A 27,140-nucleotide genomic window follows, 5' to 3' on the forward strand; every position below is an offset into this window, starting at 1 on the left:
ATGCGTTAAGACGGCACTGGAGTGATCAAGTTAGTGACAGCATGAGTGATCACACTAACTTGGTCTCTTATATGGTCACTTACTCATATGGTCACCCACCCACTCACTTGATCACTCATATGGTCACCCACCCACTCACTTGATCACTCATATGGTCACTCACCCACTCACTCTGTCACTCATACAGTCGGGCAAGCATAATATCAGGGATGAAATTTCCAGGTATGAAATGTACCGGGGATGAAGCGTGCCAGAGGCAAAATGTCAGGGTGAAATTTCCGTAAAACACATCTAATACACCAGCTGAACTGGTGTATGGAGCTATGAAGAGCTATGTTATATTTTAAGTGAATTCATTGATACATGGTGCTTCAAATTTCTTGGTGTATACTTTAAGGGGTGACAGAACACACCAAAACAAGTTTTTTATTTTTTGATCTCTAATGGATAGTCAAATGCTAAGTGGCGAGGCACAAACATGTGAGATGCAGAAATGACATTTAAATGAAACCAATTCTGGTGGGGAGGTCTTTGCAGGTTCATCTCTTGTACAATGGGCCCCACAAAAAAAAGCCATAACGAAATAAATCAGGAGTTCATGGGAAATTTAGGAAGACCTACTGTGTATACTCTAGAAATATAGTCTCTAACAGGACCTATGGGGTGCTCCACTTCTTCTTTTTTAGCTATATGAGGAAGATTTTGTTTTTCGAATAAATTCTAAGAGACAGTTGACCTAGTGCAAATATTGTGATTGAGTACCCATAGCATCCCTGGCTTTGAAGCCACTGATGTCCAAGTAGTTCTAAATTTCACTGCTAAAATGAGATGGTGCTGCATTGCATTGGAAACACATGTGTCTACGGATAGTTCGTAGCACATTTTGTTGGAAATCTGGCAGATAAATATGAAATTTGCTTCAGTCAAGTGCTGTTACGAGCTCTTCAAAATGACTCTGATGTCTTCATTGTTCAGATTTGATAAATTATACAATGACAAAAAAAGTTTGATCAGGTGGTCTATCCAGAGCCATCTTAAGAGCATCATGAGCTCCCTATGAATTTGATGCAGTAAATATTTCTATGTAGCATCATCAGAGGCTTCTTGTTCACCAAGAGACCTTCGAGAAATGCCCTGGACTCCACCTCCCTGGACACAATACATGTTAGGACAGCACTGTTTTTATAGTTGTCCTAAAGTTTTTACTAACAGTTTTGATTCACAGTGGATTCTCAAAATTTATCATAACACCAGGAGAGAGAGGAGTAGGTCAATGAAGCTAACCTTGAAAAGAAGATATCAGAATACATGGTACTTTCATTTCAAGCAGGAATCCAGAGGGTGACAATAGCCTAAATAGCCTCATCATATTATCTGGATACAGATACATTAAGCAGTGATCATTACCACACAATTATTCACCACCTCTGATATATCACCCTCTGACATATCTGCATGCTCGAGTGGTGAATATTTCAACTTTTGAGTTAAATAAGTTAAAAGCAACAGATATTCACTAAAAGTGTTTTGACACAATTAATAGAATACGTAGAGAGAAACAATGTCACTCTCCATATGAAGTACAAAAGCCTGGATAATCAAGCGGAGATCGGGGTGTAATTCGGAAAGAAAATTCACATTCCTCTGTGGGGAATTGAACCACTAATCTCTCACTGTCTGGGCGAGTGTTCTAACCATTGAACTACAGAGGACAGAAATTTCCCTCCTTAGAGCATATGTATTAATGCTGAACGGGACTGCGCATGGACAGCCTCCTAGCTCAGTTGATAGCTCTTATGACGTTAGCCACGTTATATGTAGCCATCTGGAGGCTAACATCGTAAGAATTATTAGCTGAACTAGGAGGCTGTCCATGTGCATTCCTGTTCAGCATTAATACATATGCTCTAAGGAAGGACAATGTCTGTCCTCTGTATTTCAATGGTTAGAGCACTCGCCCGGAGACAGCGAGAGATTGGTGGTTCAATTCCCAAGAGATCAGGCTTTCGTACTTCAATAGAATATACTTTCAAATCTGTGTGCAACTCACCTTCTCAGCCATTTCGTCAGCTGTTAATTCCGGATCATATGCAACAGGTTTTCCAACAAACGTTCTGCAGAATTAAAAAAAAATACAAATTAATACTGATTAATTAACTAGAAAAGTACTGGTATAAACATAGCCAGCACATGGCAATATTTTTTTATATTTATGAGGCACATTGACGTATTTATAGTGGGGGGGGGGGGGACTTAACAGACCCAGGGGGGCAAGTTTGGAGGGGCAGAACAAATTTGGGTAACAAATGACCAACAAATTAGTAGGATGAAACAAGGGTGCCAGCCAAAATTAGGACAGCTCACCATAAATTTGAGTCTGGCCAAAGAGCAAGAGACTAGGTCAGTGGGTGACCAAATAAGTGGCCTAGAGACTTTGTAAGCATGTGAGTGAACAAAAAAGGTCTGTAAACATGTAAGTGACCTAAAGAGTGAAGGATCAGATCAGTGAGTGACCTATAAAGTTTTCAAGCATGTGAGAGTGAACAAAAAGGTGTGCAAACATGTGAGTAACCCGAAGAACAGATCAGTGAGTGACCAAAGACGTGACCTAGAGCATGTGCAAGCATGTGGAAGACCAAAAGTGTAATCTAGAGAGCATCTACCCATATGAATGATCAAAAGAGTGACCAAGAAATGGAGTAACCAGGTCAGTGAATGACCAAAACAGTGGCCTGTGGGAAAAACAAACTTTACCACCTTTCTCCTGTCCCAGTCTAATTTTTTTTACTAATCTTTCCCCAAATTTACAGCCCATCTAAACTTGCCAATATGAGTAATAGCCAGTTTAACTTCACTGTAAATACGACTCTATACAGATGGAATAAATTATGACATAAAATTCAAGTGTTATCGGACTCCATCTGCATTCCACAGCAAGTATGGAATCATAAGAATCAGTATTTGCAGTGATTAAAGTTGTTGAGTGAACTGAAATGTACCACTAATAACAAAAACAGATGAGTCTTTATCCATCTGTTCCTATTGTTAGTAATACATTGCAACATAACACTGGGCAGAAATACGCTCAGTGATATGTTTTCTTCAGAATATCTTGGTATATCAATAATTAAATGTCTAACATGATTATAAACATTAAAAAATATCTTTTATGCTGACAGATGGTCGATCATTATAACACAACTTATTACCATTCAAGTTTCATAGGAATATTTAGTAGCATGTCGAATAGTGTGTGCTTTGTGCTCATTTAGTGCTGCATTCTGTTTCCTGAATTAGCAATTTGCCGAATAAAAGTTAAATACACAGTAGATTTGAAATTTGTTAGAACGAGTACTTAAAATAGCATGGAAAGGTATCTTTATTATAGAGTTCTCTTCATAAAGCCCATAAGTACAGACTGTGATTGCAAAATGACTTTTTTTCCTATTATTTCAAGGCTAAGAAACATCACCCAATAACTAAAAATGCTTGAACCATCAAGATGATAAGAAAGAAATTAGGAACACATTGAGCAGAAACTCATGATGACTTTTTTGTCTAAAAAAAAACCACTTTCAGAGGTCACTATAAAAAAAGATTCATTTGAATAAGTATCCCATGGTTGTATGTGAAAAAAGTATATTTGTGAGCTTAAAGGAAACCATAAAGTTGTATCCATCACAAATTTTGATGAAAAATTTTCACAATTCTATCTAATTACTATTTTCTTAAATTCAACAAACAGATATCTGTTAGATAAAGTTTCTCAATTGCTCAGAATCATTTCTAAATAGTTGGAATGCAATTTAATTAGATGGTGATTGAATATTACGTAATAATTTTCTTTGCTAATTTCTTCAAAATTGTATTTTGAAAAAAATCATGTATATATCACAAGCATAAAAAATAATGCTTTTAAAACACAGGCTTAAGCACTGCGGCAGACAAGCCAAGAAATACAGTAATTACCACCAACTGAGCCTTGAGAATCATACAGGATTACTATTTATTGGAATGAGATTAACATGTAATTAACATTGCTGTATTTATCTACTATTTTATAAACTCACTTTAGTTTGACAGGCCAGCCTCCATAAATCGGAACCAATGGAATCCTAGTTTTCTCATATATGCCTCTCAGCCATCCTTATAAAAAAAAGTGAAAAAAAGTGAGAAAGATATACAAAGAAACACCGACATTAATTGAATGGGTGCTTGGCAGAAAAGCATACATTAAATTTTTTCGAAAACAGGTTTTTTTTTTATGGAAGAGGTTAAAATGTGATGTGAAAACTTTGCTATAATGGTTTTAGTGTTCAGATCTAGTGCATAAGGGCATACCGAAGAAGTGCATATGTAATTTCTGCAGCGATTTTGACCTCGAAACGATATGCCTTTATTTCATTTTTGGCATTTTCTTTAAAATTTTAACATATGCCCTTCTTAAAGACATTACATTCAATTGTGCCTTAAAAATTCCACATAGACACACATTTTCAGAAAGTTGGGTAGTAGCACAACATATATATACCATAAGCCACTTAACTGTACATGCACTATGTAAACATTCCTCTCTAAGGAATTTCTAAGAAATTTGTGCATGCCAGAAAGCTTATGTGTATGCAAATATATATGTATCTGTTCTAAACATAGTTGTGATGTCTGAGGAATTTATGACATGTTTTTGAGAAGTCCTGCCATCTTTCAATTTTGAAAGTGAAAGTAGGAGATGGCTCAAATTTTTGTGGTATGTCAGTTTGTCTTGTGAGACTGCTTGCTTTCTGTGCAGAAACTTTTTTGAAGGTGAAGTAACTCACACATTTGCTTCTCAGAGTTGGAAAGCTGTAGAAAAACTAACTTTCTGCCTGGCCCTCATAGTACTGACAACAGAGATCAAACCTGAGCAATGTTGCTTCCATTTTCTTCCTAACCCTTTCAAACTTTCATTGATATGCATATATGCACTAACATAAAATAGCCACATCACGAGATGGATTTTAAAGTCAATCATCATGTCATTTGAGCATGAATAACTCATTTCCAACTCGAAATATTTTTCTAGATGTACCTCCACTTCTCTTTGTGAAAGTTTTTGAACCATTTCATGTAAGATAAAATATTTAGCCGAAATAGAAAATGCATTGAAAAAAAAGAGCCAGTGTTCTCAGAGTATGCATTCTTTCAGTACAAGACTCTTAGCCTCAAACTGAACATTCTGAACCAGAGCCGCCCATAGGGCTGTGTGACAGGTGCAGTTGCCCCATGTTTTTAAGGGAGCCATGCGCTCTTACGGTAAAAATAATTTCTTTTATAAATTCTGAATTTGTACCAATTCTGGAACTATTTATTTCATTAATTTTAAATTTTCACCAATTATAGAAGTATTTCTTTCATTAATCTGAATCTTCATGGATATTTAAATTATTTCTTTCAATTATCCTGAATTTTTATTGGTGCTGGAATCATCCCCATCAGTAATTTCTTATTTTCAATTCATGGATTCTGAATTTTCATTAGTTCTCAGACAATCTCTTTCATTAGTTACAAATTTTAATTGGTTTTGAATTTATTTATTTCATCAATTTTCTTAGTTCAAAATGTACTTCTTTTGTTAATTTACGTGTTATTGTGTCTATATTCTGTTGTATAAATATCTTTCAGCACATTCCTGAATATTTTTTAATAATATATGAATTTTTAAATGCAGAAATTATTAAAACGGCTGCCCGTATCTGGCAAGGGTGGCTCTGGTCTGGCATTCTAGGAGCTTGTTTGTTTTTATCTGCATGTATCAGACACAGAAATGAGCTGACAAAATCACAAATGAATGCAGACCTATGAATTCAACTGAGTTGTGTCAGCACCATCTTTAGTAGACTAAAGCTGGCATTGGTTGTGTAAATTTAGGGCAAAATAAAAATATCTGCAATATCTGTCGTCTTCATGTAGATTCTCATTTATATAATTTTGAAGCTGTTCATTTTAGCCTTCTGCCAGTTTTTTGCTTTATTTTATAGCATTTCTTGGTGTTTTAAAAACTTGTCTTTAAATTTTGGGCAGAACCTGGAAAAAATTAAATGATTTTTACATAGAAACCTATGGGAAATCATGTTTAGGGTAACGAAGATGACTCATTCCAAAATCACATTCATTAGCCGAGATATCACTGTATTGCAATCACAAGAACTTCACTATGCTAAGTAGTGAAACATCTTTCTTGATTGGCATCCTGCAGGTACAGTCAGCATTCTTCTTCTTCTACAATGAGATTGTAAATTTTCTAATCGAAATTGTAAGTAAAAAAAATACATCACTCTCAAATCTCTATTTCACAATTATTGCCAGATGCAGACAATTTTCAGACTTGTTTCATTAGACCCTTTGATAGAAGATCTCTGTGCAGACATTTTATTCACAATTAATTTGTCTGTTGAAGCCAAATAACTAATTTCCAGCCTGAAGACATTTTTAATCTGCCTATAGGATGCTGTACCTAGCTTGTGTTGAGTCAGAAACCATGTTTAACATTGTATATGCAGTATATATTAAAATAAACAATTACACCAAAGCGTGATTATTTTACACTCACCTCTTCCAAGACTACCAGTGAAGAAAGCTTCCCTAATGTTCTTGGTGAATACAGGAATGATAGGCTGAAATGAAGCATGGAATAGGGGGGAGTGATTAGTGTTCAAGTTATAATCAATTCCTAAATACACTGCTATTTTAAAAACCGCAAACTACAGTCGAACCCTGATATATTGAACCCAGTTTCTAAAGAACCTATGGCTTATATTAAGAGAAGAAAAAATCTCTATCCCACTTTGTGAGATGTTCCGTTCCGTTATTATATTGAATAAAGTGAATCAAATTTTCTGTCCCTCGAATTTCATTATTTATAACAGGGTTTGACTATGACAACACATGTGCACATCTCGTTAACGTTTCTTGAGGAAACCGTAGTGAATAATGGTGCATGCCATAAAGTGTTGTGTTGGTGAACATAGTATACATGTATGGGATGTGTATTTTATATTTTCGCACAAATGCGTGGCCATTCATCTCTAGTTCAGAGCAAGAAATTGGCAAATGTGTTTCCTTATAATTATAGTTTTTGTAATTTTTGTTGTCATGCATCTGTGTACCACAGTGGAGATAATCATGAAGGACATTATTTTAGACTGAATAATGAAAAATGCCAATTACCACTTTGGCTTCAAGGGCAACTTTGGCGAAACCTTTCCTAGTCCCCCACACCAATGGATATGTCTCATCAGCAAAAAGAGCTTCCCGAACTCCTCCTGGTGCTATAGCTAGAAGATTGCCTTTGCGTAACATGTCTGCGCAAGTCTCTACAGTACCAGGATAGATTTGGAAACAATCGATGAGAGCATCGAATGCTGTAAAAACATAAATAAATTAGAGATGAGATGTTGAAATAATTGAAATCTCATTGTGAAGAACGAATACATCTAATTGAAGAGCTCTAAAAAAAACATAATTACAGTGCACACCACTTAATGTGATGTCAATGCATATTTCTGAAACTTTTTTGGCACATACCTGGTATACTGAATAGAAAACGATCGCCCACAGCACAGATGAGCCTTTTCTTAACTAAAATGGTCCTCGATAACAGATAATACCAATCAACAGGCATGGCTCCATGGTAGAACACTATGAGTGCCGGGCCTTCACTTGGAATGTTCTCGACTCCTTCCAGTTCATATCCTGAATGGAAATTTAAATACAAAGACCGTAATTTTTATGTGATAAAAGCTGATGCGATTGCTTGAATATCAATCAGTCAAGGCAGCAATGTTTTAGGACAAACATTGATAGTATATACACACCTTAAAAATGGGAGAGCCCCCCTCTTCAGTAAATTGATAGCCTAAGAAATTAAATAATAAGATTGATTTCAGGCCCCCCCCCCCCCCGAGCTAGAGCCTTGTCAGCTAGCTTGAATTTCTACCAATTCATAGATAGTCATACAAAAAATTCAAGTCTTACAGGCCACGCATTCATTAAAACACACAAACACCCAGGCAAAGGGTTTGTGACAGAAATAAATTACTTTTTGGTTGAGATAATATACCCGAGGGAAAGTGTCTGTAAACCCAAAATACAAAGAGAACAACAGCTAGACGTGTTTCGAAACTAACTGATGCTGTTTCTTTAGGTATATGGAGTTTATGATAGGTTTTCCAGCTGGTATGCAAACTGATCTCACATTTGATAGTCTTCAGGCAGACCTTCAACATCACACTTAAACAACAGTTGAGAAAAATCAGGCATTTGCCATTTTCACTCCAAAATATGGGAATAGATGGCATCAGTATTACGCTTAAAAAGCATAATTTTGAAAACAAAAATATATAGGGCCACTCATACAACACCATGTACCAACGTATACCAATATGTGCCAACTCATTAGGAATTCCCCAGGAGAAATGTACTGTTTTACTGTTGTAGGCCTGTTGCACAGAGAATAACAGGCATACGACAGTAAAACCTTCAATCATTACACTTCACTCATAGTTCCAAAAACAGATGGCAGATGAACACCACACATAACAAGCATTACACAGTAACAAACTTCACGTTAGGTTCACAACACGTATGCGAATATTCTAACATGTACCAATTTGTTAGCAATTCCGCAGAGGAATGAGAGCGAGGTTCATGTGTGGTTTAGTAGCAGTAGACATCCATATACGATTAGACCTCTGCAGAAAGTAGGCAGACATGACACAGTACCTGCTGCTAATAAAATCAAATGCGCGAAAATAGATATTGATTTATATGGCCATTTATGCTTAAAAAAAAAGTGGTTCTTTATATGAGAAAATATCTACCTCACACACATGCACACACAAACTATTCTGGGGAGCCACAGGTGACAAAAGTTTGAGAAGCACTGGTTTAATTAATAAGTAATAAACTAATTTATTAATTGTCAGTTCATTTGGAAAGAGTACATTATATACAGGGTGATCCAAAACTCAATGTACAAACTTTTGGGGGAGGTGGAAAATACAAAAACAAAACAAAACCGCATAGGCGTGTATGACTGGAAACCCCATCCTGATCAGCTGGAGGATAAATGAAGATGCAGAAATGACAAGCCAATAATGGATGGAAAAACTCTTTATTTAGCTAACTTTTTAGGACAGTTAAGTTTCACAACAAGTGTTCAAAATTCTTACCATCCAAAGTTATGCACGTTTGAGGGTGCACAGAGACTTCGTCGCAAAAATCTCCATTGCAGCTGCAAATGTCAGTGAAATGCCGGGTATTTTTGAAATTGTTTGACAATCAATGTGTTGCTGTTGTGAAGTATACATTCCCATGTGATTCTGTTTTGTTTTTGTGTTTTCTACCTCCCCTAAAAGTTTGTACGTTGAGTTGTGAATCACCCTGTATTTTTACTTTATGGAACTTTTTTTCAAAAATACTGTATTTTTGGTTTTGGTTTTTTGATCGGCCAATTGATAAAATCAAAATCGCCTGGATATAAGTGATTTTAATAAGCAACAGGCAGTGCCGTCTTAACGCATGTGTTCACCCGGGCATAGTCCGGAGGCCTCAAGAGAAGAGGGGCCTCAGAAAAACAAGAAGTAGTTGAATCGGGAATTTGCCAGGTAGGGCCTCTGAAAAATCACTTGGCCCCCACAAGGGGTGGGCCAACAAGGCTCTACCCCTGGGACCCGGGATGATTTTCACCGTTTTTTTGTTTTTACGCTACAAATTTATCATAAAGGAGCCCATAAAAGATCCCAGCCTAGGGGCCTTGTTTTAGGATGTGGGGGCCATGGGGCCCATGATGCTCTTACGACGGCCCTGGCAACAGGTTGCCAGGGCCGTCCTAGTTCCTAGGAGTATAGTTCCTAGGAACTACACTGCTGGCCACCGTAAATGCAACACCCTGAAGGAAGCATGCAAATAATATGAAATTTACAACATGCATTAGTGGAGGTGAGATATGCAAATGATTAGAATTTCAGCGCAGACGCACATCACGCGCGCCTGTGGCGCCACTTCAAAGCGCTATTTAAGGCTTGGAGATTTCGACGATTTGAAGTACGGCAATTGTGTTTTTCTTGTGGTTTTTTCAAAAAAACGATCAATTATGCCTCGTAGAAAACAGCGATCAACTTTTGATCAAGTATCCGAGTTTGACAGAGGAAGGATAGTGGCCTACCGAGATTGTGGATTATCTTTCAGGGAAATCGGTAGTCGTGTTGGACGAAACCAAACAACTGTAACGCGGATATGGGATCGTTGGATGCAGGAGGGTACGACGGACCGACGTGTTCGATCGCATCCACCTCAGTGCACCACTTCACGTGATGACAGGCGTATTGTGCGTATGGCAGTGACGGATCGCTCAGCCACATCACGAACCATAGCACAGCACATTCAGTCTGTACCGCATCATCCAGTGTCTGCGCGTACCATTCGACGCCGTTTACAGCAGAGTGGTCTGTCCGCAAGACGTCCATTGCTTCGTCTACCCTTGACGCAGAACCACAGACGTCTCCGCCGCCAATGGTGCGATGAAAGAAGGATGTGGACGGCACAATGGAATGAAATTGTCTTTACTGACGAGTCACGCTTCTGTCTGCAACACCACGATGGTCGGATTCGAGTCTGGAGACCCCGTGGAGAGAGGATGCTGAACAGCTGCGTTATGCACCGCCACACTGGTCCTGCACCGGGTATTATGGTATGGGGCGGTATTGGATATCACTCTCGCACTCTTCTAGTACGCATTGCCGGTACTTTAAAAAGCCAGCGCTACATCTCCGAGGTGTTGGAGTCAGTTGTCCTTCCTTACCTTCAGGGCTTGCCCACAGCCATATTTCAACAGGATAATGCGCGACCACACGCGGCACGCATTGTCCAAAGGTTCTTCGTCAATCGCCAGATTGAATTGCTTCCCTGGCCAGCTCGCTCTCCGGATCTTTCACCGATAGAAAACATGTGGTCCATGGTTGCTCAACGATTGACCCAGATTACATCCCCAGCTGCCACGCCAGATCAACTTTGGCAACGCGTGGAAGCTGCTTGGTCTGCTTTACCCCAAGAACACATCCAAAGTCTCTTTGAATCAATGCCGAGGCGTGTGGCAGCGGTGATCTCCAACAATGGCGGCTACTCTGGCTACTGATTTTGGCAGGAACCACACTTCACAGAAGTCTATAAATTTAATCATTTGATGCTTGGTCAACATGTTATCTACAAAATAAATATTGTTGCGATATCTCTTGTCTTTCTTGGTGTTGCAATTTGGGTGGCCAGCAGTGTATATTACATAACATGAAAAATTCAAGCGTTTCCCATTTTCACTTCAAATATGGAAGACAGATGGCAGAACTAGTAACACGAAACAAGCATACCTCTGACAACATATATTAGGACCACGCATACTTACACACAACACGTTCCGGCGTGTACCAATTCTTGAAATTCCGCCGAGGAATGTATACGAGGTGCATGTATGGCACCAAGTAGTATATAAGATTAGAGCAACATTTCCCAAATGAAGGGCCGGCCCTTACAAAGCAAGAGGCATGGAAGTAAAAAAAATATATTAAAAAATAGGAGAAAGCCCTAGTTTGAATTGGCGGAATTTGACAAGAATTGATCATATGTCCCGGTTTTCTCCAATTGAAATCTGGTCAAATTTACATGATATCGAAAAGTCAATAAATCGAGGGTGTATAAATAGAGAAAAATACTTACCATACCAAAATCTGGCCTGTAAATCCCACAGATAAGCCAACATAGACCTGGCTCCTTCCCAACACTTTGGCGTGAAAACATAGCCATTTATCTTGTAATAATAACGATATGCTTTCAAGTACAAAGCGGATATGTACACCAGTGCTAACATGAGTGTTGGCAGGAACAGGATGGCCTGGGGAAAAAAAATTAAATCGTTAATACGGACGGTTATTATTTTCATTAACACGAGGGCTAAGATAATTAGATCAGGATCTATAATTCAGAGCCGATTTTGAACGAGTATCCTAGCTCTTCCTTGGCCGCGCCGAGATCTCATGCCTCCCATAAAAGACGAGCTGACAGGGATCAAGCCTGGGGAGCACAAGGCATAGTCAGAGATCTGAAGATTATCAAGTCTCTACCCCTTATTCTAGTGGCTACAGTCAGATCCAGACGCGATGTGTCGGGAGGTGCAATTTATTGTGTATGAGTTACTTACCCCGACCCGGCGAATGTGATTCGCCATACGGGGGGCTCCCCGAAGGGAAATTTATTGTGTATGTGTTCATTGGATCGTTCCGTATTTTATTTTCCGATATTATTCGCTCTTGAGAAAGGCAACCCCCCCCCCAACCGGACCCGCGCCTGGCCCGAAGATCGATCATATATAGATTTTTTCATTTTATGTTTTTTAACTCAAATTTAACGAAATCAATAAAGAAGGCATTCTAGTGCAGGCAGGGGAAACTGTGCCTGTTTCTCATGAATTCATGCCCTGGGCAAATATGAATTTTTAGAGCCCCCCCCCCCACTTATAGAACTATCAGTGTTCCCCAACCTGTGGTTCGCAGACCCCCGGGCAGAGACGTTTTGAGAGCATCATGGGTCTCCAGGCCAACTGATTTTTCTAAGGCCCTTTCTGGAAAATGTGCCCACTCGCTCTCAAAAATTTTTGACCAGGTCTTATTTTTGTGTGGCCTCCAGCTGTGCTCGACGGGGCCTATGCGTTAAGATGGCACTGACCATCTGGAGGTCTGTGAGCATATTGCAAGGGTCCATGGGATAATTTTCATTTATTACCATTGTATGAAATTGTAATTCATTTAATCTTTTAAAATTATAGAAAAACAAATACATTTTGCATTTTATGGGAGGGTGGTGCGAAAATTGGTCTCCTGACGCTGCAGGGGTCCGTGATATCAAAAAAGTCGGGAAACACTGGCCTATACAGGGTGCCCACTGTTATCGTTGTCCAATGACTGTTTCGTGAAGCATTGGTTTTGTGGAGACAACTTTCAATTAGAAAAAATATTTCAAATGATGCCACACCCATCACCTTAAATGCCATTCAAATGAAAAAAAAAAGTATTAATAAAAAGTTACAAAATTTAAATTTTTATATAGACCGCCGTCCTCTCGTCCTTCAACTTATAATTATAAAGTTGTTGCCCTATTTTTCCTGGAGCCAATAAAAAAAATTTCATGTTTTTAGCGCAATATTCGCTGAGATATTCGAATTCAAATCGGGGGAAGTTGGGAAAAAGCAGCATAAATGATGAAGAAAAGGAGCGCTGTCCGTTATAGTTTAAGCTTTTCTTCCCCCTTTTTTTCCATTTTTGAATTCAAAAATGTCTCGGCGAATATGGCACTTAGAAACATTGAAATTTTTTCTGTTGGGGGGGACCATATAAAATTTAAATTTTGTAACTTTGTTATTAATATATATATTTCATTTGAACGGTATTTAAGATGATGGCGACATCATGTAGTTTTCTAATTGTTCTCTCTAATTTCTAAAGTTGTCTCTAAAACTTTAGGAAATAGCCATTGGACAACGTTTCAGAGACGTGGGGAGGAGAGAGGGCTTTGTGCTTATGATACAAAAGACAGTCGATTTCGGGACCTTGAAAATTTGTGGGCACCGGGCACGTGTCCGCTTGCCCATGCGAGAAACAGGCCCTGCAGGGGACGCTCCGATAAACCTGGCCGAGGGGGTTAGAGAAGGAACAAATTATATATGTATACCTCCTCTAAGAGACACAACCAAGAATATGAGGTTCGAACACAAGATTTGATTTAACACGCAAGATTCGAACCCCGGTATGCAGAGCCGCAACTAGATGCTTGGTCACCCGGGGCAAGCACGCATTTTGGCATCACCTTGTAATGTTCAAACAGAGGTTAAAGGCTGAAATTTTTGGGAAAAAAATGCTTGCTTTTCACGGGTACAGAGCTCCATAAAGTCGACGTTGGTTCCTGCTCTCGAGACAGTAAAAATTTTGTGAAGCATTTCTTACGATATTCATACTAGCAGCCGTTTGGTTGACTTGCAAACTTCCGGTCTGGGCATACGGCCAAGTTTGTAAGTCAACCAAACGGCTGGTAGTATGAATATCGTAAGAAATGTTTCACAAAATTTTACTGTCTTGAGAGCAGGAACCAACGTCGACTTTATGGAGCTCTGTACCCGTGCGAAGCAAACATCATTGGAACCCATGACTAGTGTTGAAAACATGTGGTTGGTCAATGAATACAAATGCCACAACAGGCAAAACGCCCAACATGGTGAAAAAAAAAGATGCCCATGAATGTAGGGTTGTTAGGTAGGGCCCATGAATGTACGTGTTGTTTAAATTTGAGAACAGTGTGAATGTCCCAGTTGTCCATGCAGAAATCAGGGAAAGCGCGGATCCAGAGGATGGAGGGGGCTTGGGCGTCTGTCCCGTAAAATGCACCGACATAATGAGTCGCTTCTCTGACACATCACCCTGTGCGTGCGTGGATTCACCTACTTCCGCTCCAATTCACAGCTGACGATGCCTGCCTTTGCTCCATTTGAATCTGAAGATGCCTGTCTCGGCTTCATTATCAGCTGAAGATGCCTGCCTCTACTCCATTCGCAGCTGAATGGACAAGGGGAACCTTGGGAGGGGGCGATAGAAATGACCGCCCCCTTCCAAAAGAAGAATAATATTGAAGAATTTGCTGCCCCATAATATAAAGGACGATCCAACGAACTTACATAATTCGTCCCTCCCGACACATTGTCCTGGATCCGTGCCTGAATTAGGAGCCCAGTCAGAGCTGAAGAACAGGACATATGCTTCAGGCACAGATCCAGGGCGATGTGTCGGAAACTAAATGCGTGAGTAAATTGTGCATGACTAAATTCTGTTGATCCATAGGATCGTTCTGTGTTTAACAGGATTGACTAATTTTCCCAATGTTATGTGGCTCTTGGGAGTGGCGATCAGCTCCGCACAGGCGCAACCGTGCTTAGGGTGAGTGTAGAGCTGACACCTTGGTAACGTTCGGCAGCGATTACCGACGGTCAGTGAAGTGAGATGAAGCTTAAAATCTATCAATCGTCTGAAAAAAAACATGCGTCTTTCGCCTTATTAACATATACAGTATACAGACAGCGACCCTCCGAGCCCAGCATTTTTCGCAAACCTTTTTTTTTTTTTTTTTTCAAACCGAGCACAACTCAGGTCTATCGCCATAGGCAATTTACTACCTAGTGAGTTGTGCCGGAAGTGTAAGTGTGGACTTAACAGTCTGAGTGCGTATCTAGTGTTGTGTATGATTTTTCAGTGCTGCCATCTATACCTCAGAAGTGACGTGAGTGATGTGTAGTGACTGAATATTTGTACTGTTTGTAGGACTGTTGCTCTCTGTGGCGAGACTTTTTAACGGGGAGATCGGCTCGCATTTGCGCTTCAAAGTTGGGAACCACAGAAAACCAACTTCAGCCGACCACCACTGTGGCGACGGTGGGTCTCGAACCCGAATCCCCGCGATGCGAGTCCGTCACTATTTTCGCAAACCTTCAATCTAAGGCTTTCAGCGCCCCCTCCCCCCTACATTAATAAATGTATAAAGCAAGAAATTAGAAAAAGAAAAAACCTCAGATGGCCCTTTAGGGCCCTTTCACACGGAGCGGATGCGGGTCCGTAAGTGCGGGCTCCGCATCCGCACATAGAAGTTTTGACAATAGGTTTATTCGGAGCTATTCAGACGATGCGGAGCGAATTCGTCCGCATCTTTGGCTACTTTTTGAAGGTGATTTTTCACGGAATTTTTTTAATTATTTGCCATAAATACCCTTAAAAACACCATATGATGGTCCCTGCTCATTAATATAATGTACCTACATACGTGTATCCCTTCGTTTCCTTCTGAGATGGAGATATAGCAACTTCAACTGCCTTTTGTCCATATTTCACAATTTTATACAATAAAACCTGCCAACAACGGCCACTGACGGGACCAAAATTATAAGCCATTACGAATATTTAATTGACTACATACTTTAATAACTTTTAAATTTAATTTAAAAATTTTAATTTTTTTCTTTTTAAATTTTTAAAATTATTTAAAAAATATAAATATTTGAAATATTATTTTAAATATTTGTTATTTTTTTTAATTTTTAATCTGTTAATTTTTTTAAACTTAAAAAAAAATACTTTTATTAAACAATGTTATCTACGTACGGTGTTCACTCAGGGCCGGATTAAGTCGTTTGAAGGCCCTAAGCACTTGAATATTTTTGGTGGTTCCCTCGATACCTACAAGTATATTTTACTCAATATTCAGTCTATAAACTGAAAAAATGGAATTTTATATTTCAGAAGTGAGACTAATCTAAGGATGGGATTTCACTCTAAAAGGTTTATGAAAGTTATTTTATAAAACTTGAAAAAAGCAACTAATAAATTGCAAGTGCAACCGATAAATTTATTAGTTGCTTTTTTAAAAGAATTATTATAAAATTTTTATAGTGTAATCCGTACTTGAGGCCGGGATTATACTATAAAATTTTGTAAAAGATCTTTTATAAAAGTTGAAAAATTCAACCAATAGGCGCAAAATGCAACCGGTGATCTTAATGGTTGAATTTTTCACGTTTTATCAAAGAGCTTTTACAAAACTTTTATAGTGTAATCCCGGCCTAAGACAGAATCGTGATGTGAATATTTCTAAGCACAGGCATTTTGAAAGTTCCAACCCCTCCCTTTTTTTATACTTGCAAATTCTTTGATATTTGCTGAATTTTTTTTTTTGGAACATCGAATGTTTTTGGATTGGATTTTTCGAACATTGGATGTGTTTTTGGAATTTTCTTTCATTTTTTCCCGAAAAGACAGATTTTTTTTCAAAATTTTTTGAAAATATTTTAAGATATTTTCTCCCATCGACTGCTTGTGAGGATCGGAATGGAGGCATCTTTAGGCTCAATGATAAAAACCACCAAAGAATGCCTCTAGGCTGCCTATGGACACTGAATCAGGGGTGAAGGAGAAAAATAATTACAAAAATTGCGAAAAAACAGTTTTTATGCACGAATTTCGAACTAAACTCGTTTGAAAGGGTATGCGGGTCCGCATCCGCATCCGCTCCGTGTGAAAGGGGCCTTACCCATAGCTCAAAAATCCTCAGCTATAAATGGATTTGTACAACCCATTACGTGTGGGTCGTGACCCATAACTCAAAACCCTTGGCTGCAGGTGCATTCGCATGACCTTTCTGGAAATCTCAAAAATCAAATTTCGGTCCAGACCCATAGCTTAAGAGCTTCTGGCTGTCAGTGGATTTGAACGACCCATCTCACAGGCCCCTCCGACCCAAGTGTAGGTTGCGATTCATTGGTTAAGAACCCCTGGTATACGGTATACTAAATTATAAATTTTAGTTTTGATGCACTGCATCTAATTAAATATGCATTTAAATCAGGAATTCTTAGGGGGTCCTCAGAGAGATTTCGAGGGCTATGCGAAAACCTATGATGACAAAACAATCAACTTATTTTTTTTTTACATTATTATCCATTAAATGTTAATGTGTCCATTTGTAAAGGGGTCCGTGGCCTTCATTTCACTGGCATATAAGGGCCCACGAAACACAGGATATGTAACTTAAATCAGTGTGCTTGCAAAGGGGAGAATATTTCCCCGGTGGGGGGGGGGGAATAGAAGGGTTCGGGGAGCGGTAGAAGCTATGGGTTTAGTATAGGATCCTATGAGTTAGCTTGAGTTAGAGGACGATGAGAGAGAAAAAATTTGGAGGGAGCGGCAGCCTATTTCGATACTCACCTAAATTACGAAAGCATGTTTAGAGGTGTCGCGAATTCGAAACCTGGGTTCGTCATTGTCCGAAACTTTCCTGACGCGGGGATACAACAGAAATCGCAACAGCATTGCAACATAAAAAGATTGCAACTGTAGGGAGTCCTAAACTGCGGGGTTGGTGCGCCAACCCCGCAGATTGGACAAAAAGGCAAAATGTCGAATGCTGTCATTCGGAAATCCTAATAAACTGTAGGCCAAGGTCTAATTTACCCTCATGTGCAGAAACAAAATGTGGGAACAAAAATGGGTGATGTGGGAACAAAAATTTGAGAAACTGTGATTTAAATAAATGAGTTGATCATACTCGAGTCATCGAAAGCCGTATACTTACCACGACAGGAGCCAAAAGGACGGCAGACCATATCAGCACTTGATACTCGAAGTACAGCTGCATCAAGTTATGAAGCAACGCTTGAGAAATCGTGCCGTCGTACATCCTGCTAAAGATGGCGTAGGCATCCTCAGTCGATATGTTGGCCATGTCTGTCGGTGGAGAGAAGGCAGGCTCTCGAGAATATAGTTCAACGCGCACAAGGCGATATCTTTTCCAGATACTCTCTGCAAAGGAATTATAATAATTTTATGTTATTTTACAAAAAGCTCTGATAAATATCAACGTATTTCGCTTATTTATAAAAAGGCCCCACCCCCTTCCTCAATTTAAAACTATACAAATAAAACCTGATTAACAATGAAGAATCAGATTAAATTGCAATTGTAAATCCGCATATTGTCTCCTATTAACGAATTCAACAATAGAGAGGTTTAGGTCAAGAAACCTATCGTTGCTATAACCCTTTCAGACCCAGTAGGTAGTTTGCGAGACCTACTAGCAAACGTGGGATTGTTTCTTTCTCGCTGTAGTCTGTAGATATTCTTTAACCTCAGGGAGTTCAGCCCTGACCCAGATTCGAACCCCACCGTCGCCACAGTGGTGGTCGGCTGAAGTTGGTTTTCAACTTCGAGAAGCAAATGCGTGCCAATCTCCCAATTAAAAAATCTCACCACAGAGATTAAGAGACCTACAACTATGCAATTATTCAATCATTACACTTTACTCATAGTTATAAAATATTATGGTATATGGCGGCACACTACACATAACAAGCATTGCACAGAAACAAACTTCATGTCAGGTTCACAATGCGTACACGCACATTCCAACATATACTAATTCGTTACAAGTTCCGCAGAAGAATGTAGATGAGGTACATGCGTGGTTCAATAGTAGCCCTGACTTTAACGGTAGAACACCCATAGTCCTTGAAGTCTGTGCTGAACTCTCTCAGGTTAAGGCAAGAATATCTGCAGCGAGAAAAAGTTATATCCCACGTTTGTACGTACAGTGCAAGTCTGTAAAGGATAACATCTCGTGATGAGCTCGATTCCAGAACTAAATTCAGTCGAATCACAGCTACTTGAGGAGTTAACTGTTTGAATATCCAGCTTCCTTTAAGACGTTAATTGATATCCAGCAAATCACACTAGCGAGTTATTGGATACGATCTCGAAAATCCGCTGATCTTTCAGTAATGGATATGATGGTTTATCATAATATTGAAAAAAGCTGGATAACAAAAAAAAAATTATCCTCGAAGATGCCGTCGAGATCCGTGATGGCACGTGACGGAAATCCCTACCGAAGGCTTATGACCACGTGTCAAGAGGTGGGGGAAGATGACCGAATGTAATCAGAGATTAGAACGTACTCTTAAATAACAACTGGGTCATTATGTAGATAAAAATAGAGCTTTCTATTTTTTGAACAAAGTATCTTTGGCTTCAAGTATGAAAACGAATATTGAAGTTAATTAATGCCCATACGTTTATGGTCTTTCATTGGCAACATGAAATACATACATAGGTGCATAGGAAAGTCCCTTCATCCTGGATTAACTCGCGAACCGTTGATCTCAGAAGCATACTTCCAAATGAAAAAAGGATACAAATAACAAATAGATCTCAGATATGTCATTCATATTGCAAGGAGTAGGTTTGTTATACATAGTTACTAGCGGTTAATGGAAACTTTGCCCCCGACATATCGGCCCTACCACCCTTTCGTCCTCAGTACATTCGGTCCCCGAAAATTTCGCCCTGGACATTTCGTCTGCCCTGACAGTATGAGCGACCACACACCGAAAACTAAGCGCACCAAAATCAGTGAGAGATACGACTAGGGTTACCAACCATTCTCCTCTTTGATGTCATTTAAAGTGTCCTCCTTACGTTTCGGAAAATTCCCCCTTTTGTCCTCGTTTTCAGGTTTCCGGAATTATTTTCCTTAGAAAATTTTTTGTCTCACTTTGAAACATGTCTTCATTAACATGAGTGTTTTTGTGGTTTTCCCATTGCCCAAAGTGGGGGTAAATATTTTTGTGTGAATTTGTTTTATTCGGGAGAAATTATCTTGGCCGGTTTTATCGGCCAGAATAATGTCGCCCTCCGTTGTGGAAAGTGTGTGCGCGTGCGTGTGCGTTCTTTCTCAGTTTCCAAATCTGGTAACCCTACGTGAGGGTGGTTTTTCGAAATCTGTCTCTTATGTTGACAGTGGCCTTCCTCTAGTTTTGAAACTCAAGTGCGAAATATTTCATCGATATCGTAATAAAACTGTAGATTTGTATTTTTGAATTATACAATTACACACACGCACACGAAATAAACAAATAGGCACTCTTCTTTATATATAGATTAAAATAAAATAAAATAAAAAACTTTCTATTTGGTCACCCTGTTAAAAAGAAACCCACGGTTCACCTGGCTTGGAGGTGGTGAGGGAGCCCAATCTTCCAGAAAAATTTTGAGTTACCAACCTTCACACACAAAACGTTTAGAATTAACAGTAATTGATTAAAGATAGTTTATAGAGAAGTAATTTCGATGTATTATTTTCTTTTACATTGGACATTGAAGGACGGAACACATCCCGCAATAATATTTTTTACAAAAATATTCCAGAATATTGTAAATTTTTGATTGAATTTGAGGTGGGGAAAGCTATGCAAACACCAGCCCTGTGTTCTGCGTACGGCTCTTAAACTATGTGGTGTATCGCGCAATTATTTTGCAAGAGCCCCAACGATTGATCATACGAGGAAATATGATCTCCGACCCCGCCGGCGTCAACATTAGTAACCAGCGAATAGGAAATTTAATTACGTTGACCTGGAGAAACAAATTAAGTCATTGACGACAAGGACGTATCAAGTGTGATGTACTCGGCTATCTATAATCATGTTTATAATTTTGATTGCCAATTGGCTTAGATTGTTTATATATTTTATTTATCTGTTATATGATTCCAGATTGACGATTGCTTATGTTCCAAGATGATTGTATCAATTAATTTACTTATTTTTTAGTCTGTTGCCTTCGTCTGAGGTGAGTATGCTTCTTTGATTTCAATAAAACTTTCCGGATACACCCATCCTTCGGGAACACTCCGATATTTCTCCGAAAAGGGAAGCGTGGGGGGGGGTGTCCGGTCTTCACAGGTAAAAGGTGTATCGCGCATTCATACTAACATTCTGACTGTTCTATTTGTGAGAGTGCTCAATAATGTATAACAGTGATTCCCAACGTGGGCGTTAACGCCCCCTGTGGGGCGATGGAATGTTCCAGAGGGCGGTAGAAACTACGGGTATAACATGTGATCCTATGAGTTAGAATTGTGTTGGGGGCGATGGGATAAAAAATGTTGAGAAACACTGATGTATAACAACGGCTAATACTGTTAGGAAAGGAACATCTGCCATGAAGCTGGGCCGGAAGAGATCTCGGCAACGAGTTCGGCCAGAGTTCTGGTGTTCATTAATGTTAGAAAAAAACAAAGCATTTAAAATGGGTGTACTTCTTTCATCCCAAAAGTCATTGTTATTCTAAAAAGCACTGCTTTGTTTTTATCAAACCGAACACAATTCTCGTCTATAGACACGGGCAATTTACTACCGAAAGTGTTGTGTCGAAAATGTGCATGTGTGATGTGTGCATAACAATCTTTGGTGTGTATTTACTGTGGTCTACGTGATTTTTCTCTTTTTTTTTTTCAGCGATGCCATCTATTTTTCAAACTATGAATGAAATGTGATGATTGAATCGTTTTGGGCCTGTGTTTAACTTCTCTCTCTGTGGCGAGATTAACTACAACATACTGCTTGAGAATTCCGGTGTCACAAAAACAATGTCCCCTCATGGGAATATAATGAGGAGGGGGGGGGGGAACAGGTTCTTGTCATCAAAAATGGCCCCGAAGGAACATTGCACCTTACATAACATCTTCAAGGTCATCATACATCACCATCGGCGATATTTTTTATAATTTTTTTTTCTTCCTAACGAGGAATGTGTAGAGCTCTACTCTTCAACTTTCTGCCCGAAGGATAAAAACCTGCTTTCTCTTCTTCTTGCTCTTCACCTTAACCTTGAAAAAGGTGCAACAAAAAAAAACACGTTTTTTTTTATATTTTCAATAAACAGTGTATATAAAGAGTTACTCGTGTGAGAATAAATGATTGAGAATTTGTAAAATACGGTTTGCGTAGTTCCAAAATGAGCCCTGACGGAATTGCACGTAAAAACAGTGCCTTTCAGTTACGCTTTGCTAGTCAGCTTGAAACGCTGGGAAATAAGTTGTGTAAATCGGGTTCGTATACCTCAAGGATAAAAGCTATGTTCTCCCAAGGCTAATCAAATTGGCTTAATGTCACTAATCGCCGACAGAAACAGGCATCCTAACAAACACGATAACACCTAGGATATCTAGATTACACATTTTTTTTGTCTTTTGCCATTAGAAACGGATGTCTGGACGGAATGACGTCATATGGAAAACTTTACGTTCAGCGATTTCTGGAGCGCTGGCATTTTATGGGTGTGTACCTTATGAACATAGCCTTCCAGATAGAGACTATCCAGTAGTAGATACTATCTAGAAGGTTTTGTTATGAACAACCCAGTCAATCATCATAAGCAAATCACTGGGGCTTTAGCCCCTTCAACTCCCTTTGAGTTTTTCATCGGATTGACAAGTTGCAAGCCTTTACAGGCAGTTGTTCTCAAACTCTTCCCACCCGTGGCTCTTTTGTCATTACAACGTTTATTCACGGTTCCCTAGAAAAGTCTAAAAAACTAACTACTTCAAAGAACTGAATAGGCAATTATCAATGTGAGCACCTCGCCGCGACGCCCTTGAGAAAGGTTGTTGATGCATCTAAGAGCCCAGACACGCACTTTGAATCGGTGACGATGCTCGGACTTCGATGTTCGAAAAGGTTGTTTACCGCTGTTCTAACTACGAGGTAAGTAAAACTCAATTCCCTGGTCTCGACGCTTTTGACAGAGTTTTAGTAGGGCTGTGGCACACACTCTGAGAACCACTGACGCGCACCAACCATTGAGTTCACAAACAAAATATTCCAACGCAACTGACCATTTCGGGGAAGGATGAAATCACAGTAAAGTCACTTAACGGCAATACAAACAGCACCAGCTATGGTTAGGTTAGATATCGTCTAATTATAACTGGTGTTGACAGAATGTAGATGTCTATGGTCAGTTGATTCCCATCAGTCTCCCCTTTGGTGGAGGAGCCATGGAAATGATTTATGTGTTTTAATTCAAACACGCTTCATGCTCAGTGATTAATCATCGCATAGTACGAAACGATCGCAAATTTCAACGTTGCTCTTCACCGCTGATGACTTCCTTTAAGAGTAACAAGAAACATATTATGCCTAGCCCTATCAAACAGAAGCAAAACAAGCTTGATAAGGTGCGTTCGCACCTGTTAACAATTTTACAAAATCAAATGACCTTCCCTTAATGAAAACTAAATAGGTCTGGAAGCCATTACTTAATAATTTTTTTGCATGCATTGGTTTATAGTCCTTCATTATAATCTTAATCTCCATGTAAATGATTCTATGTAAAGATTGAGAAAGAAATTAATTAAAAAATAATTCCAAAAGAGAAATTATCTCTTTAAAAATGAAGGAGGGAGGAAAAAGATATACATGGAAACCATTATCATCTTAACGTGCCATCACGGACAAGGTCATCATCCCCAAGTGATGAGCAAATTTCATTCAGCCTTGAACTTGAAACGTTTTCTCTCTCTCTCTGTCCACAAAACACTTTAAAATGCCGGATCTATTTTTTCATCAACTTCAAAGTGAAGGAAAGCAGTTTCCATTGATATGCAATGACGTGGGAAATACTGTATCTCCCGACTTCTCACTCGTAACGTTATTATGTAGTTGAGTTCGAACAATTCACGACTTGACTTCTGAATATTTGTCAGTAGTCTTTTTCAATTCTTCCTCAACGGTTTACTGAGCAGAAAACAAAAGAAGTAAACAGAAAGATTTAAAACAGTAAAAACCTCTTTTGCGGTCACCAGCGGGACAAAAAAATTCATCCGTAAAAAGAAGGTGTGACCGTTAATCAGGGGTTTGAAATGTATATTTTTATTATGCTAGGGGAAATTATTATTTGACCGTAAAAGAGGCATGACCGCATCTGAGAGGTATCTGTTGAGAGGAGTTTTACTATATTGTTCTGTAAAGCAGCGGTTCTCAACCTTTTTTGACTCGCGGAGCACTTTTAAGTAAAAACATTCTATGGCGGAGCCCTATAGGCCAATTTTTTAATTATTCATCAAAGTTACTGATTCATTTTCACTATTTAAAAATATTTATAATTATTTTTTTTTTTAATTTCACTGGTTTTTTTTATTTTCCTCGAGTGGCCGCGGAGCCCCTCGAGAGTGCACAAGGAGCTCCACGGGCTCCGCGGAGCACCGGTTGAGAACCGCTGCTGTAAAGGTGTCTGTGACCTTCATCTTATTGATAGGGGGTTCCCTGGCACGAAGGGTCTGTGGAACACAAAATGTTGTGTATGTGTGGAAGGGTCTGTACACACTGTTCGTCTCATGATTCATGATGCTTAACTTTGGAATAATCTGGCTTCTACACTATTTTTGGTGTCCGTCAAGGGTGGGTCCTACAATACTTTGTAATCGGGCATGTGTGACTTGCTGAGCTAGCGAGCTATGTGAATAGGTGGACAAGTCACGAGAAAAGTAAAGAGAGCCAGGCGAGTCAGTGGCTCACAAGTTTTCACCTGTTGGCAGCGCATCGGAGAGGTTCGTCTCGATCCGAGTCACGTGTGGACGGCACGTCTGGACAGACATCTGTTGATTAGTTTGCTTTGCTCGCAATTTGTGTTCCGGATTCTACCAAGATAAAGCCTGACGGGTCACTGTAGTAATTTGAACGTTGACCAAACGAGAACAAGCGAAAGTTAAAGGAGTTCCCTGATGATCGCGAGTGGTGTGGACCACCCTTCGGGCATTGGCTCAAAGGATCCACAGTCAAGTGACAAAACAGCGATACGGAATTTATTTTATTTAGTAAAGCACCAGAAGGCATATAAAGCGCTTGCATTGGATAAAAGGATACAAACAAGGCATAAAATTTAGAAGGGGAAGCACTTTGTAAACGGAGCAAGATCAAAGTGAGCAACGGTTGAAGCGAATCTTGAGTATGATGAGCACACAAGGTTTGGTGGTAGTCTATTCCATATTCTGGCTGATCTGCATCTGAAGCCATGGAAGAAGCAGTCTTTTCTGGCCATCGGGATCTGTATTTCATATGGGTGTCACCACAGATTAACCTGGCGGTCAGTGATGACAAAAAAATGGGACGCCCGATGGTAAATATACCATGTTATGGGCCATTTTGTAACACATTTTCAAGTTGGAAACAATTCTGCGCCATTCTAGGAAATGTATAGACTAAGAACTCTAAGCCTCTCAGAGTAGGACAATCCGCCCAGGCCTGACAATCATTTTGTAAAAGATCTTTGGGGCTTTCCTAAGAGCATTATGTCTTTGGTCTTATATGGGCTCCAGACCTGTGAGAAAACTCAAGGGTAGCCCGGACATGCACACAGAAAGCATATACTAGGGTGAATGAGCACATTTACGGTAGGCCGTAAGTAGCAAGTATGCAGTTCTATTAGCCCTGCAAACCATTTCCCGATAATAAGCGGCAAAATCCGGAGAACCGTTCATTAATATGCCCAAATCTGAGCACATATCAAATTGCTGTAAAGGTTCATTGCCTATCCAAAAGTGGTCACGGTCAGCTTGTCTGCCCAGATGCAGTGATCCACACTTTGAAGCGGAGATAGGTAGATTGTTTCGAGAGTTCCACTAAAGAATCTGATGGCATGCATTTTGTAAACCCATTGTATTTTCATCTGTGGCAAACAGCTTCATATCATCTGCATATTGTAATGTGGGTATCGGTGAAATCACCTGGGTAATATCGTATGTGAACAGGGTACACAGAGTCGGACCCAGCACCTAACCCTGAACCACTCCACTAGGAACCTGCCTTTCGCTGGAGGTAATGCTCGCAAGTCGCACACGGTCAGCCCTATCGAACAGTCGACCCTGGAATGTCCTGACAACCTTGTCAGGAATTCCCAATTCAGCTAACTTTCTTAGAAGAAGCAGCCTGTCTACCATGTCAAAGGCCTTTTGGAAATCTATATAAATAACGTCAATATCGTAACCCAACTTGATAGCGCTGGTCCAGATATCATGGCAGAATAATTGCTGAATCAGCAACGAGCGTCCTGGAATAAAGCCAAATTGTGTCGAGGGGATAAGACCCATCTCAGCAGCAAGAGGCAGCAACCGGTTACCAATGCCCCTTTCGAATATTTTACAGGCGATATATACCGGTTGAAGAAATAGGACGATAGTTATTCGGGTCGGCTCTATATACAGCCTTTTTTCTTGTAAATTGGACAGACGACCACGGAATTCCAAGAGCGTGGAAAGGTGCCGTAGTCGTAAAAAATTAGAAAATAGAGGTGAGAAGAAGAGCTATCGTATCTGAAAGTCGTTTGTAGTAGTATCCGGGTATCCCGCCTGGCCCGGAGATGTACCTGTAGAAAGAGAAGTTATAACGGACTTTATTGACTGAATGCTAAACATGTCTGTACAGAATGGATGGTCAATCATAAAGCAAGAACTGCGTTGATCACAATCATGGTCGCTAGGGCCATAGTGAGAGAATATATCTGCAAAGATGTTGGCTTTCTCGTAATTATCTGTAATCAGTGAATTATTCAAAAGCAATGTTGGAATATCGTGGAACACTCGGAGTTTACGGCGAACGTCTCTATGGAAGAAATGTTAGATACCCGATCTCATTGATGTAACAACAACAGGAAAGAAAATGGAGCCTCATCAACTCCCGATTTTCTTCG

The 27,140-nt window shown here is 39.6% G+C and overlaps 1 protein-coding gene across 2 annotated transcripts in view; it reads right to left on the reverse strand.

Moving 5' to 3' along the window:
- LOC149089034 (DGAT1/2-independent enzyme synthesizing storage lipids-like) overlaps nt 1-27,140 on the reverse strand; it is a 67,943-nt gene that overhangs the window by 3,971 nt on the left and 36,832 nt on the right. For both annotated transcript variants that reach the window (XM_089236763.1, XM_089236767.1), the window contains exons 2-8: nt 18,193-18,419; nt 11,749-11,923; nt 7,564-7,731; nt 7,207-7,400; nt 6,590-6,653; nt 4,071-4,146; nt 2,051-2,114 (exon numbers count right to left, since the gene is read on the reverse strand). In XM_089236763.1, the coding sequence (XP_089092889.1) occupies nt 2,051-2,114; nt 4,071-4,146; nt 6,590-6,653; nt 7,207-7,400; nt 7,564-7,731; nt 11,749-11,923; nt 18,193-18,342 (891 nt within the window). In that variant the 5' untranslated portion in view covers nt 18,343-18,419. The remainder of the gene's footprint in view (nt 1-2,050; nt 2,115-4,070; nt 4,147-6,589; nt 6,654-7,206; nt 7,401-7,563; nt 7,732-11,748; nt 11,924-18,192; nt 18,420-27,140) is intronic.

This window comes from Pholcus phalangioides, unplaced genomic scaffold, assembly GCF_987345545.1.
Source record: "Pholcus phalangioides strain wild (caught in Gottingen) unplaced genomic scaffold, Ppha-v1.0 ptg000002l_1, whole genome shotgun sequence".
Classification (NCBI taxonomy): domain Eukaryota; kingdom Metazoa; phylum Arthropoda; class Arachnida; order Araneae; family Pholcidae; genus Pholcus; species Pholcus phalangioides.